The 15,844-nt window shown below is 37.1% G+C and overlaps 1 protein-coding gene across 8 annotated transcripts in view; it reads right to left on the bottom strand.

The window, feature by feature from the left end:
• The window catches only part of LTBP1 (latent transforming growth factor beta binding protein 1), a 194,644-nt gene that overhangs the window by 101,679 nt on the left and 77,121 nt on the right, over positions 1 to 15,844 (bottom strand). For 7 of the 8 annotated variants that reach the window (XM_061365890.1, XM_061365891.1, XM_061365892.1 and 4 more), the window contains 2 exons: positions 4,489 to 4,713; positions 953 to 1,230 (listed from right to left, as the gene is read on the bottom strand). In XM_061365890.1, coding sequence (XP_061221874.1) covers positions 953 to 1,230; positions 4,489 to 4,713 — 503 coding nt within the window. The remainder of the gene's footprint in view (positions 1 to 952; positions 1,231 to 4,488; positions 4,714 to 15,844) is intronic. The other variant, XM_061365894.1, reaches the window with a different exon arrangement.

The following is a 15,844-nucleotide window of genomic DNA, read 5'->3' as shown; positions in this document are numbered from 1 at the left end:
TGAGTAAACCAGCATATTCATTCTCTAATATCATCCCCGCCCCCCAAAAAAAAGTGATTTTTCTAAAACCTCCCAAAAAATTTCAGCCTGAGGCCCACATTCAGCTAACAAAAAAAAATTGATCTCAAAACGTTAGATTTCAGCACAGTGAAAAGCAATAAATCACAGGGTCTTGCTAACTTCTGTTTACAATCTGTTACAATCTGTTTACATATGAGTTTTTCTCCTCTCTCTGTATATTTACACAGATATGCAAAGATGATAATGCTGTGTCACTTATTAAAATGCTTTCAAGAGCTGAAGGAAGATATGCAACTTTGAACAGTCGAATGTAAAAACTGATGTGAACATATTACTTTAAACTGAACTAAGATTTTACTGCTCTAGCAAACTTTCCACCGGTTTTTCTAGTGTTTTTTTTTTTTACCCCACTCAATGGTCACATTTCAACAGATTCAAAATATTAGCCTATAATACTGTAAAACAGATGAAGTTGTTGAATAGGAATTTCAATGGAAACTGCAGTTCCTGGAAAAATATTGGCTGTTGAGATACACATGCAAAAAACCAAATTAACATTAAACCAAAGGACAGTACAAGGTGCGGAAGATGGTATAACCTTAGTTGCTCAATCAGGAAAGATAAAGCTAGGATTTAAGTAGTGTTTTTTTATTTGCAGAAATAGTATATAAATAGGGAAGTGAGAATAGGCTAGAATAACCAAAATCAGAATGTCAGGGATCCAAGTCCACAGAAAATAAGGATACTAGCTTGAAGGAAAAGGACGTTCAGAACAATGCTGTCTTGTAACAATTTTATAGTCTCAAAATCATTTTCTTTTGAAAAATAATAACAAATGTGTCCTTTCCCAGGGATGAGTGAAAATTTTTCCTTCCTCTATAATATTGTTTTAAAACTACCTGTCTCAAAAGCCTGAGCACAATTTTCTTACCTGTGTCCCAACAGTCTCTTGGAAGCAGCGCCCAAGCTGAGTTTTAACTGAAACAGGAAACATATGAGGAATGGGTTGTTGATTTGTGTAAGCAGAATGTCCTTTCTGGGTCTTCTGATACGGAAGACCTTGGTAAGAGACCTGTGGATGTACTGGCTGAGGTACTTTCGCTTTTTGTCCTGTTGATGTGCTGTCAATTCTTGAAACTTGATGGATCTGAACTGAGGCTTCAGGGGGATGTTTCACATGGATATTCACTATGTTAGGAGGGAACTTCACTAAAATAATTGAAGGAAAAACACATAAGAAAAATTGGTAGTAAAATATGTCAAAAAAAGGTATCTTAGGCACCTCTAAGACATTTATTTTTGTACATCAGTGCCACAAAGGGAGTGAAATATAAATGATGTCCAAATTTAGGGGTTAGAGGGAAAGAACACAGGCACTCATTAACAAAGCAAGAAAATGAAAACTGCACACAGGAAAGAATGAGATTATAGGACTGTAAAGACTGCTACACCAACATAGATGTCCAAATTGGCTTGTGTGACATTAATATTTGTGGTCATACTGTGTAATAAGAATCCCATTCAAAGTTCCAGAATTCAAACTGTACTGGGTTATTTTTGGATATATAGTAAGCTTTATTTTCTTTTTCAGATCCATCATCTTTCTCTGGAACAGAGAAACAGCTTCAGATTTCATCTCTTCACCTTTATATACCTGCCAAGTCCTGAGTTTGCCCCTGAAAGAGTTGCCAGCAACTCAACCATCTAAAATCACCACTCCCTTTCCTGAACTTTGAATTCAGGATTTGGCACATAAGGAGGGAGGAAATGTTTTTCAGATACTTCTGGTTTTAAATACAGTTGTAGTTTTAAGTCTAGGTATATAGACTGAGACCCTCCTGTCAGTGTAATGTGCACAGAACTGTTTCTGGCCCACAAGCCTCTTTTCATTGGATGCCCTTTATACATGTAACTTAAATTACTGACGGGGGAGAGGGAACAGACAGGAGAGATGTGTACAAAGTTCTATAGTTTGTAAGCTGTGTAACAGCATTTACTGAGTCTGACTGGGTCTATCTGGTCAGCATGTACTGCACAGACTACTTGAGGCCAGCCAATCCATTAGACCTAACAGCCCTTCCAAACATCAAGAACCAAAAATTATCATCTGACATACTTTTTCTACAACGCATACAGGATTGTTGAGTCTTCTAAATAGTTTCCTTGACTCCAGGAGGCCAGACTGCTCTTTGGAATTTGACTGGGCTTCTTAGGAACTTGATTTTCAGTTCTTATTTCAACCTCACAGCTCCACTTCCAAGGAAGTGTATTTCATTTATTTATGTGTTTTAAAATTACATAATTTTGTAGACATAGCTTTTGGTTTTCATATTACTTTTATTTCTCTAGGAACATTTTTAGTATTAATCAGTCTCATACAGGAATTCCTTAAAAGAAACAAAACTATTTTTACTCTGCCCTGCATTGTTTCATTTATGAAAATATGAAAAACATACTGCAGATGAAATATCAGCAATGAAGTAGCAGAAAGTCAGCAAAACATGGCTGCAGGGCTCTAACAGCTCTTCAGGTCTTGCCTGTATCAGAAACAACCTTCAAGCAAAACTTATGCTACATGAGTTCTGTTACACGTACACCCACACGGAAAGGTCCGGTGTCACAGGAAGCAGCCGTAAGGCCCTTCTTAACGCTATTAGACTGGTTTTGCATAGTCTGGCTGTGAAAAGAACAAAACTCACCCCAATGTAACTACTAACATATATTTTTTTGTGTGAAGATGGATCCCTTCAACTAGTTTCTCTATCCAGCTGATAAATCTACAAAATATATTAGCCCTCAAAAGGAATCTCTGAATTGCACTGCTTTAATCCATTAATCCACCTGGAGATGTTCAGATGCTTAAAACATCAAATTTAGGCTGGTTCCTCCCATGTAGTATTATTACCACGATCCTCTCCAGGTCTTGGATCATTGCCTAGATGTGCTGATTATTTTTTATTACTGCCAGCCATTTCAGGATAAAATGTTTTATTCTTTCCTTGAAAGAAAAGAAACATTCCTCTGTCAACAATCCAACATCCGCATTTGGGCATGTAAAGAGAAGAAAAGGCATTGTGACTGCTGATGGTACTGATGAGGACTTGAGGGCCAGGAAAAAAGAAATATTTAAGAGGTCAGACTCTTCAGCAATGAGAAGTCTTTTGTGTGTTTTAAGACAGCAACTCCAAATCTGAAAAAAAACCCCTGTGTCTTAAAATTGTTTTATAGTCCACCATATTGTCTAAAATAATTTGTTCAGGAATGAAACAGTCACAGAAATAAATTGCTGCTTTGCTAAGTGTCTAGGTAATTATAAATTACATTCTCCTTTCCCTCTCCCCCCCATTTTTTTTTTTGTCTTTTAGAGTCAGAAAAGTTCTGGGTAGCTTTAAGGACTAATACTCCATCATGTCAGTGGAAAATATTTCCCAGTGGACTGTGCAGCAGTCCCTAGAGAACGAATCCATTGAACAGATGGAGCAGATACTTAAAAACGTTTATAAAATATTGTGTTTCCAGGAGAATACTGTCAACACTTCCTTCACAGCTATGTCCCTTTCTGGAAACAGAAATACTACATTAGATTACGTTTTATCACAAACACACAAATAGTTTGGCCTCTTTTAGCAAAGTTATTCAGCAACTAGTTGCCAACAACTGAGTCTCCTCACATCTTTCCCCCATATATTTTGTTTTTACTCAGAGGTAATAATCTTGGAGAGGTAATTGTAAAAATACCCTTGACAAGAAAGAAAAAGCAATCTGGGAATTCATCTGGGCAAAATGTGATTAACATTACAGCTTTTCTTGTTTCTGATGCTCTGCCTTCTTCACAGCATTAGCAGTAGGAAATCCCTACCGTTTTTATATGATATTGTTATATGACCTGGAAGGAATGTTCTATTTAACTGAATCATATCATGGCCTATCTACACTAAAACGTTCACCACAAAACTAATTTACAGACTCTACCATGTGATATAACAAAGATACAACATGGATTGTAGTTTTACATTGATTTAAATTTTGTTATGTTGAAAATCATTTTCTCTTCCCTCCACTAGAAATCAAAAAACTACATGCTACTTTCTGTCTAGGTATACTGCAATTTATGGACTCTGTTCAGCCAGAATCGTTCTCTTCTTGAACATGCCTGCACTCCTGGAAGAAGGCCCCTGCATTATCCTTACACTCTGTAATCTGCATTAGATTCCACTGAAACAAATTAGATTTACCTATAAACTCTTTTCAATAGCACTGTTATTGCTTATTATTTCAGTCATTAAGCAAAATACTTTCTAGGCATTCTGGTGAGCTCATGACTTAAGTCGTGTGTCAAGATTCACACTAGGTAGACAGATCATTGTCTACTGGTTGGATACCTAAGATAAAATTAATTAATTAATATTAATAAAATTAATAAAATCAACTCTAAAGGAAAAAAAGTCTACCAAGAAAAAAAGTTACCTTTAACACCTTGCTGTCCAGACATAGTCAGTGGTAGAGTATGAGTAGAGTGGATAATTTGTGATCCTACAGCCTTGTTCACCTGTTGCGGGTGATGGTAGAGTTTTTGAGCATTGGCAGTCTGTATAGGAATCTGACAGAGTTTACCGGTATAATTAGGAGGGCACTGGCATTTATCTCTAGAGCTACACTGGCCTCCATTCATGCACGGAAGGTGGCAAATAACTGAAATATAAAAAGAAAGAAAAATTTTGTTAATGACTTCAGCTTTAGTATTGTCTGACCACATATCACACACAAGTTGAGTATAAAATGAGGAGGACTGGGCCCTTAATTCCTAGAGCATCTGAGGAATGAATATCCATCTGACATGTGCTTTTAATTGCCTTGTGGTAGAACCACTTCCCCTCCTTGTGACCTCTGCCTGTTCACACCTTCTTCCAATGACAAACCCTCCTTTTGACCTCTGCCTATTTTGCATCTTCTCTCCATGATAACCATGCTAAGCACATTCTCCCCTTAGAAATTCTGGCTATTTTAGCTCATTAGGCTATTAAGCAAGATGTTAAATTAATGTACTGCTTGGCTGCACATCTTAATTACACTTTTGTACAGGTATTTTTATTTAGTCCTTTTCCAAAAATGCTGGACAATCTACAATTCCTTGGAAGACTGTGGAAAAACTCACCAGGAAGTAGACAGTACTAAGGATAAATCTTCCATTTTCACTTCAAGCTTTGGTTGTACTCTGGAAAACCATGTCTTACTGAGTATCCTGATTTTTGCTTAACATTTATCTCTCCAACAAAACAAGCTAATTTGTATACCCACCCACACAGATAATAAAAATATTGAGAGATTCTACTCAAATTATTTCAGAGACAAATTCCAAAGTATTAAAGTATTTTAACTGCAATATAAAGACAGGGGTAATTACTTCTGTACCAGATAGTACTTGCACATTTACAACAATATAAATGATCAAGTGAAACATGAAAAATGTCAACATCAAATGAAAACATTTCTTAACTCAGCTAGACAGTAATAAGGCAGGGTTCAGAACTTTCTAAAAATACAATGTGAAATTTTATAATCAACCATAATCTAGCTGAGCTGTCAACATTTTCAAGAACTAAATGATGTAAAAACAACAGAAAAAACACTGAGTTTTTGTGCAAGACAAACTAAGGTAATTTTTTGAGAAACCAAAGAATTCTTCAGAAATACCATACAGTGTCCATTTGTCAGCTCTAGGATAAGATTTGGACTAAAAATAAATAAATAAAAATCTAGACTTTGGTGTAATTATGGCCTTTTGCTGGACTGCTTGCTCAGTCTATACCGTATTACAATAAAAATGAGAAACTGGGGAGGATGCAACATAATTAGGAACCTAGTACTTACTGTTCCAAGTAGTGTAATCTCTGGACAACCACAGCCTATTGCCATTATTAGTAACATAAAACGTCAGTATTGGAAAAGGTACCCTTGTGTTGCATGTTGCAAGAAGACAAAGTAAGGCATTCAGCAGCTCAAAGAGCTCCAACCCAGCTGCGTAATTCATTTGGCCCAGAAAGAGCACTCAAGAGACAGCGCAATCAGCCCAGCTTGTCACAGAGCACCCTCATATTGTATTGACTGGGTCTGGAACAGCAATGCCTGATTGCCAGATAGGTCTACATGCAAACGTAAACACCCAGATTTGTTCTTCCACTCTGTTCTACAGATGTATATTTAATATTTTTCTTATCTCATATTTTCATTTCATATAAACTGACTGGAAGTACTTCAAGCTGTAGCACTCTGCTAAAAGGCCTAGTTGACTTTGGAAGGCTGCCCACACCAGTGCAGGCTTCACTTTCCTGGGTGCCAGTGCTGTTGGGATTTCACCTGAGTGAATAGAAGACATCCTTAAAGAGTGGCTATTACTTTAGGGCAAAATGAAGGATTTTTGATACCAGCAGTAATCAAAGCCTGACAGCTACTTGTCTCTCTCTGGTATCAAAATATTCTGAAACATACAACTGTAAGTTACATTCAGCTGTGTAAAGAAATAGGATACGATCACCAAGCTAAACTGAAACCTTGATAATCTCAAATGGTAAATGTTATGAGAACTTTTAGAAAAAGATAAAACACTGAAAACTTCTCTGATAATTTTAAATAAATAATAAACATGCATACACTAATTGCGATGTTCCCTCATGTAGTTTATAGCCAGGAGAAATGGCTACATTTGATTATGACACAGACGCACACTTCACCAGAGATGGAATTACACACAGACCATTTGAGAAATGCAAACTGAAGGGAGGTAAGTCTCCAAAAAGGCAGAGGAAGGAAACACTACATTTCCTCAACAAGGCTGTGGGAATCTCAGGTTAATAAAGACCAAAAAGCCCTGAGGAAAGGACCACTTAAGATAGGAACAGGATATAAAGCCAGGGTCTGTTTGAACAGCTCAGCTTCTGATGAAAGTTTCTTGATTTGTTTTGTTTTGTCATTGAGGTTAAAGAGCTTAAACAAACAGAACGGCTGAACACTGCCAGAGGCATAGGGGACATTCCCAACAAAAACCAGACCCAAACACTGGGAGAGACCACCAGAAGATACTGGATTGCCCAGCTGTTGTATGTTCACAACTGGCATTCAGACAAAGGGCGCACTGGAGCTTGATTCTCACTAGGCTATTGCCATTACCTCTGAAAATGGGAGGAAAAAGATAAAAATATCCATCAGGATGTGAAACCCTGTAGCTGCTCAGAGTCTGATAAGAATGTGGAGATAGGCATGTACAAGATTACAAGAAATTGCAGATAACACATGGGTATATCTCACAAGCAAAATAAAATATTAATGGAGCTAAGAAAGGCAACATATTTGTCACTTAGGTCTGCCATAAGCCAAGTCTCTCACTTGTCTCTTAAGGATCAACCAACACATGATTGCACAAATTTAACAATATCTTTATTGAATGAATATGTTGCCTTTAGAAATGTAGGGACAGGTTTAAATGATTACAAACACAATAAGTGTTGTTATCCTTGGGCAATTAACTGGTAATAGCAAGCTCTGATTTCTCTGGCATCCAAAGGCCTTAATCCCCCCCAGCCTGCGACAGCTTGGTGGGTATCACTGTTCAAAGTGAGTCAAACAGACAAGGTGCATTGAGGTATTTCCACAGGGAGTCTCTAAAAGGCTGAATGCATATTAAAAGAAGAATATTTGCAATGTGAATCCTGATAAAGCAGCCATGGCTATGAGTTGGAAACAGAATAGGGCATGAAATCAACAAAGAAACTGGGAAACCACTGATACTCTGTTTGTCCATGTAATTACATCATCTGATTTGTTTTCAAGGTACACAAATAACCTTGAACAGCTCCAGATTAATATAATCAAGCCCAAATGTTTCATTTAATCAAAATAATGTGCAAAAAAAATTCCAAGCACCTAAACCCTCCTAATCCTTAAAAATTAGCCCACACTTATCCAAACAAGTCCTTTGGATGGATGGAAACTCCCTTCCTGTAATTAGTGTTGACTGGTTTTGAAATGTTCTTCATTTGACTTTCCATATTCCTTTTCTTTTACACCTCAGGGCACATGCAACTTTGTCTCATTTTCCCTCACTACTCTTTGCCTTTTCTACTTCCATGCTATCAACTATTCAATTACATCAACAGGCTAAGGAAAACCTTAAACTGCTCAATAGATTACAATATTTCTACTGGATGCATCACAAATCAGCACATTAATTTTGTTTCCAAGTACTACACAGTTACCCAGCATTACTACATGCCCCACAGCTGTTGGGCATCTTTCATCCATGCTGTTACTAAGCACACAGAAAGCACAGGGACTAGCACACAGTTCCACCAACTGTTTTTTCACAGGAAAGGAAGGCCATTTACTGAAGGGAAGCACTACCATATGCAACATTGTATTTCAACAAATCTAAAGAGAAACATTCTATCCCAAAACCCAAACACAATTTTTAAAGTAAACCTGATGGTAAGATCTCCAGCAGCAGATGAAAAATGCCCTTTTCTGCTCACCACTGAAAACAGAAAAGTGATGTCCTGCTCATGGGTATAACCTAGTTACCACCCACAAATCCCTTGTTGCCTACAACTGCTATTCCCTGATCCAAACTGCGAGGACAGCACCAGGCTTGGTTCCAAACATAAGCAATCCTCGAGAAATGGCTAGTCTCTGCTACTGCTGAGAGAGCAGTCACTGTGGGTGACAAATGGCAGTATTGAAGGGCGGTGAGCTTCCCATCACAGCACTTTTTAAATGGTATTTCTAGTATTCAACAAGAAAGGAAAAATGTTTAAGGGTCTCCTCTGGTTTCCTTTGTTGAATGCTACTCTGTGCACAAACAATGGCTTAAGAACTCTGGTAGATTAATCCCTTGTAATATGTATAATAACGTGCAAATATATTTTGAAAGATGTATGAAAGTGGTTTTGGAAAATCAGTACCGGAAATGTGGATAGAACAAGAGTGCACACTTTCTCAGCTGGGTACACCAAAAAGATACGAAGTAAAAAAATACAATGAAAGAGTTGTCATATAGAAATCTCTCTAGTAAATAGCTTCATTTGGTTTACTGCTAATTTAACTAGCCCTAAATTGGCTTACACAAATTCCCCCAAAATGCCATGAATTTAAACATGCAATATTTTTACATTGAAAATTGTAAATTAGTATGAATGACAGACAACAGAACACCATAGGTAAGTGGCATACTTCAAACATCATTACTTCAAAGCACATTTCTTTATTACTGCAGGCTGTTTTTATCAAACTTGATGAATAGCATGATGAATAGAAGCACCAAAATCTAGTTTGGTTTTATACTCACAGGATTTTGTTTTTCCTTATTCTGTTCTTCTGTGGTTACAACTATCATCAACATAATATATTCAAAGCTATTATGTATGTTTCTTTGCATATGAACTCCCAAGTTAAATTCACAAAAAGAAATACAGTAGTCACTTCAGTGGGTGCATTAGCATTCACATTTATTCAGTGAGCAAGAAATAAAACGATTAGAAATATTCAGAAGTAGGGAAAAAAATATGTTTTATGCCATTCAGGGTGGCATTTTTCATTACGCCAGACTTCTGAGTAGAAAATGATAAAAAGGAACTCTATCTAATGTGCTCCCTTATACTGTCACCTTCACACTGCTTATCAGTAATGTGTAAATATGATAACAAGGATCTTATCAAACAATTTCTCCTCTGAATGCTGTAATACTTTAATAGAAATCATCCTAAAAGGCTGAGTGTGACACTGAAGACAATTCAGATGTTTCCTCTGGAAAGAAATAAGATCTGCAATATTGCAGGAAAATATTTCAAATAGCAACCTACCTCAAACCTAATGTTACGGTAAGAAAATATATGAATATGCAGCTGCTAAACTGGGTTCTCAACTATTGTGAACTAACATGATCAACTGACTTCATTGCAAATTGTCCTATATTTTTAAGCTATTATTACCAACGGATCTTTAACAAAGTAATGCACTGCCACTTGGGAATGGGATCCAGAGTACTGCTGTTTATCCAGACAAGGAAACCAATCTATTGCCAAAATAACCAAGCTTTGTGGTGTTATTCCTGTCTGGATCATGCACGTTTTCTGGAGAATTCAAAAACCCACAAAACAGAAGCCTCAAGGAAAATCAAGAGGTAGCACAAAGAACGGTCCTGAAACAAATTTAACACTTCCCAAATACAAACTTTTTGTATATAAATGTTGCTTTCTGTAGGTAAAATTATTTTCTTACATTTGCACTGCTAAAGTGATTAAAAAAAAAACAAAAACCAAAACACCAGAGATAAATGCAGAATTATAGTATTTCTCGGGAATTACATCTAGTAACTGAATAGCACCTCTTTCTCCCACAAAACAGTATTAATGCTAAGCTGTGTTGCAGGGGTCATTTTGTTGGTTTTCAGTTGAGTGCATTATGACATTTTAAGGCTGTTAACATTAAAGATATAAGCAAACATCAGAGTCGAAGTATGAACTCAACTAATAAGGCATTCTTGAGCAAGAAAAGTGACCACAACTGTCTTCATGCCACTCTAACCCAGCTGCAACCATATTTGACTCTGTGAAGAGGTCCAAAGCAGCAGGTTGCCTCTAAAAAATCACAGAGTAAGGAGATCTGTGTAAATGCCACATACAGATGTACACACGTTCCTTTAATAAAAACCTACTTTATCCAGAAACAGCTGACAAGGATACATGAATCTTTGGATATTTATTTTTTTTTTCCTGCTAAGAGCACCCTAAACTTCTGAACATTATAAGAATGTTGGGCTTTAAAAACTGATTGCTCTTGGGAGAAGGCAAACTGACCTAGAAATGCAACACTAACTCTACTGTATAATGGCAGAAGAGATAGAATACCCCTATTTCAGAGTGAGGAGTTCAGGCAGAACAACTAAGGGGAAGAGTTTTAACCTCCATCTCCTGCTGATGGTTTAACACATCATTTTTTTAACAGTCTCCAAGGACATGCAGGTTGATGCCTTCCTTCTTCCTTGCTGAATCATAACTGAACACTTACCAAAGTAATTCAAACCTTTTCACACTTTTCTACCCTACTTATTCCTAATCAATTCTACTTTAAATTTTTGCTTGTCAAAGAATCCTTACTGAAGAAAAATCTTATAAGAAGACTTAGAGAAAAACATAAGTATTTTTTGAGGACTGGATTCAAAGCACTGGTATTAGTTTGAATCTAGTCTCACAACTGAACTCAGTAGAGTTGAGAATCACTGAGTAGAAGAGCAAGTAGTAGTCACTAAAGCTATCTGGACAGGCATGATTTTACACTTGAAAATATGCTGCCAAGAATCTTGGGGAATTGCGCTTGCTCTTGAAGAAGTCTTCCTCTCAACAGAAACAAAGAAAGAAATTCCTGAACAGCCTTCTCTTTCAGTCACTCTCCCTACTCTATGAAATGCCATGCTGCCCATATTAATAATATTAAAAAAAGAGACATTGCACTAAGGAAGCTCAATAGCTGTTATCATGCCCATGGCAAATTTGACGATTTATCAATTCTGCTGGCGTATGTTTACATGTGTGAAGAAAAACCTTACTGATATGTCTGTTGTAGCCATGACCATTTTCAGGCTGCAGTCATACCACTTCATAAAATAAACCTCCTACACTTTTTCCATAGACAAATGCGAATGTTCTTTGCACTATGCATGTTGAAAACATAGTTGCAAAACCAGGTACTACAGCAGTTTGGTTTTTGGTTTTGGGTTTTTTTGTCATTGTTTGTGGGTTATTGGGGTTTTTTTATTCTATTGCAGATGTAGAAAAATACACTTATAACGAACAGAAAACACTAATAAAGCCAGACTCACTGCTAGAATGCAATCTAGCTACTCTTCACTGTTGTTCTCACAATTCTGGAAGATGTATCTTTTAAAATGAAAAAGTACTTCACTAGTTCTTCTCAAACTCCTCCACGTATCACTATCAACACCAAGCTTTAACAAATCACATAATACCTTAATTAGATGAATGTCTGTGATGCTACTTAGTGCAGCACTACACAGCAGTTACCAAGGAAGACAATTAGAAGACTGCATCGCAAGATCAGATTACCCACATCTTAAGGCATTTTACATTTTTGTATCTCCCAACAGCAAACCTGCCATTTAAAATTCATTCTCTTAGCTGAGACTGTACTCTCAGCTTCTTAGTTGATCATTATCCCCATGAGCAATTGAGCTTTGTGTGAGCTGCTGAAAGGTTGCCCAGTGATTAGCATCACCTAATGGCAGTATCAACTCACCAAAAATAATGCAATAACTAACAAATTAGGTATAGACTAGAAAAGAAAAACTGTCTACTTATGGAAAAAGGGTAAGGGATGCTGTCTTCCATGAGGATGGAAAGCTGTGAGATACATCCAAGGGAAAACAGAATCGTGTAGGTACTGCCTTAGTTTTCCATGTCTGTGTTAGAGTTGAACAAATTTCTAGATCTCCACTGCATGTAATGGAAGTTTCAACATGCAACTCATACACGGATGCTGATATTTAAGCTGTTGCAGTCTACATGCTTGTCCTACTATATATCAGATTTTTCATTATGAAAGCATATCAGTGGTGGGGTATCATTCTTTAATGGAGACTACAGCGTTAGCTATGGGAGATCCTGATACTGAAGGCTGGTGAGCAGGTTCAGATCATAACGGACAAAGCTGCAATACATTTCAGAGAAACAGACCTTGAAAATATCACACTACTTGGTAACTATCAGACAAAATGGCAAAATGTCCCAAGAAACATGTTAGCAGTTGGTCATGCCTTTGTTACGCAAAGGTCCTGACCACAGAAGCAGCAAAGCTGGCACTGGCCAGGTACACCAGCATCCTTACTAACAGAGTAACAGGTATTTAAGCTAACATTCATCCCATTTAATATTTTGTGCCTTCTTGAGCTAAGTTAGGTGTGTTGTTTCCTAAGGTTTCCCACTCTTTTCAATAAAGAGAGGCTCACCCAGCAGGCCATTCAGGCCATCCATAGGCCAACCTGCCATGAAGGTGTCTCTCATCACCAACTCAGCTCCTGACTCAGGCACCTCAGTAAGATTTGGTGAGTGAGATGAACCCCCCAACCTTAGATCCAAAGGGTCTATGAACACCAATCCGCTGCATCCCATAGAACAAGACATCCTCCAATTACAAAATTATGTTCAGAACAGAAAAAAGAAAAGCCACAAAAACTGTAGTCATTAAAAAAAATTTCCATCATTTCCAAGTGTCAGGAGACTCCTCTCTGATTAACGTTACCACAGCGCTCATTTTGGTGTGAAAAACTTTATGAGAAGGATAAAGTAGGAATAGAGATTCTTTCAATACCCATTAACATACAAATAATAGCTCATAATCCAGACTTCCCTGGACTAGTTAAAAAACATTAGCTATCTAAGATTTTCTGGCACTGGCTACATCACAAGAAATTGGAAAGTTTTCTAGGGAGTTGACCTTGAGGAGGTGACACAATATAAATATAATGGGAAGGATATTATTCAGAGTTTGAGTAATAAATTAGATCATAGGAGACCAGCAAAACTCAAGAAACTCAAACCCTGGAGTTCTGAAGGAGGAAAGGAACTGAGTCAGTGCTAGTAAGCAGGCAGGATAAAGGTTACTCTGCAGAGAATGTACAGTTGGAAAGCCATTAAAAACCATACCATTTCAATACTCCTCATTGTGGTTCTTTTAACAGTACATAATAGCTGCATAAACTGTTGCACAAGCTGTGTGAACCTAAAACATAGTCAGCATTCTGACTGGTCACGTCCAGTTCCAAGCAATTAAACCATGCACCCAACTCCCCTGTGCTATGTACCACCCCATTGACAAGCTTCATGCTGCAGCTGTACCTGACCCTGTGTGTTGAAAGGTACAAAAAAAATCCCTTTGCCCCCATTTTCCCACCAGGCATTCTTGGACCTATATATCTTCCAATTAGACTGAAAAAAGGTATGTTAGCACCTAGATATATACATAGCATGTAACACTAATAGGCTGAATTTAATATAATAAAATAATAAATAAGAGGGACACAGTTGGACACATTGCATATGCAGAAAGGTAATATTACAGCTTATGTCATGAAGCTGAACTTCTCCAGTGTTGTCCAAAGCAGGGTTTGCTCAGCCCAGGTGGTGTGCAAGGCAGCCTACTGGGATGCTGGAAAGAAATATGTTTTGCACCATCAATAAATAGTTTTTGTGGTTACTTTATCTGATCCATTTTTAATTTCCATTTTATGTATGTGTTATAAACCACACATATATACATGATACATACAGTAGCACACATAATTGATAAATAAATGTACATATATTGGAAGTGTGTGCTCTGTACAATCTATGGACAGAGGCAGTCCCTCTCAGGGAAAAGCTGAAGAGCTCACGTTCCTAAATTATGACATGAAAAGTTGTTGAAAGTTCCCCTAAACTTGAAGTATCTGAATAATATCAAATAGAAAATTTTTACTTCCATAGCTCATCTTATAATCTTTAAATTAAACTTAAAACTCAACCAACATGACAAATTATCAAAGTATTCAGCTGAATAAAATATAGATAAGAAACACTGTCTGTGACTGGGTTTCTTAAAACCCGACACTAACCTCAGTAAAATCACCCTGTGCAAGCAGCAAATACACAGTTTTCCTTCTGTTCTTGACTGGAATTCCTCTAGACTTCGTAAGAGGTTTGTAAAGAAACCCAAACACCCCACACACAAAACAACAACAACAAAAAAAACCAAACCAACCACACACAAAAAAAAAACCCCAACACACAAAAACCCCCTCCGTTCCCACAGACTAACTTGCTTCATATTTGTGAAGCAAATCCCATGTTGAGAGTTCACAGTTCCTTTTTAAGAATCCAGGTTTTTTTTTATGGATAGATTAAAAATCTACAGAATTTAAATGTGTGTGTAAGAAAGACAGAGTTCATGTTCTAAAAGAAACATCCAGAAATCTGTGTTTCTAAACTACAAAACAGGCCTCTCAATTACAGTGATACTCAAATCTAAGAACTAATTATGGATGTAATAGATAGGTGAAAGGCTATACAGGCTACACTGTGCAGACACAGGGCAATTATCTGGAGCAGAATAAACAAAACCAAAATAGACAGTAGAGGGGCTGAATAAGGAAAGACTGCAATCAGTAGAGCACCAATAGCTGCTTGCTTCCTTCTGGCTGCGTGGTATTAGAAAGGACACATTAAATACAAACCCATTTGCTAAACAAATCTATCCATGATAACTGCCATAGTTTAAACAGCAAAGAAATTTGTCAGACTCTTGTGTGTTTGCATAATTCAAAGGCAACTTTCTTCTTTTTTAAGCCAAAGTTGGCATATACTTGATCTTCAGTGAGGTATGTGCAAAGACATTTGGTTCAGCAATAGTAAAATGATAGCTGTACAAGGTAGTGTGTTTATTTGAATGTGCAACAATGTAATCATTCAAATAAATGCTCTCTTAGTTCTTTTTTACAGTACTTCAAGTCAGATGTACATAAACTAGTCACTATAAATTAAAACCATATACACTAAAATAAAGCATTATGCATTTTAACTTTATGTTCTGTTTTCGCTTTAACTTTGAGGGAACATACTCCCTGTGGTTTTGAATGGCTGCAGGTGTGGATTTTGTACCATTTCCATTTGTGGTTTTTCCTATGACTGCACATCCAAAAACTGTGTTCGTTATAATATACAGTTAGATGAATGCTCTGAGAGCAGACGGGACTTTTGCTTCACAGTGACGGTCTGAAGTCCTT

Source organism: Neopsephotus bourkii, unplaced genomic scaffold, assembly GCF_033783945.1.
Source record: "Neopsephotus bourkii isolate Nb327-2 ecotype Australia unplaced genomic scaffold, CSIRO-AGI_Nbou_v1 NB_1292, whole genome shotgun sequence".
NCBI lineage: Eukaryota > Metazoa > Chordata > Aves > Psittaciformes > Psittacidae > Neopsephotus > Neopsephotus bourkii.
The sequence above is the reverse complement of the archived record's forward strand: the minus strand, read 5'-3'. Positions and strand labels throughout refer to the sequence as shown.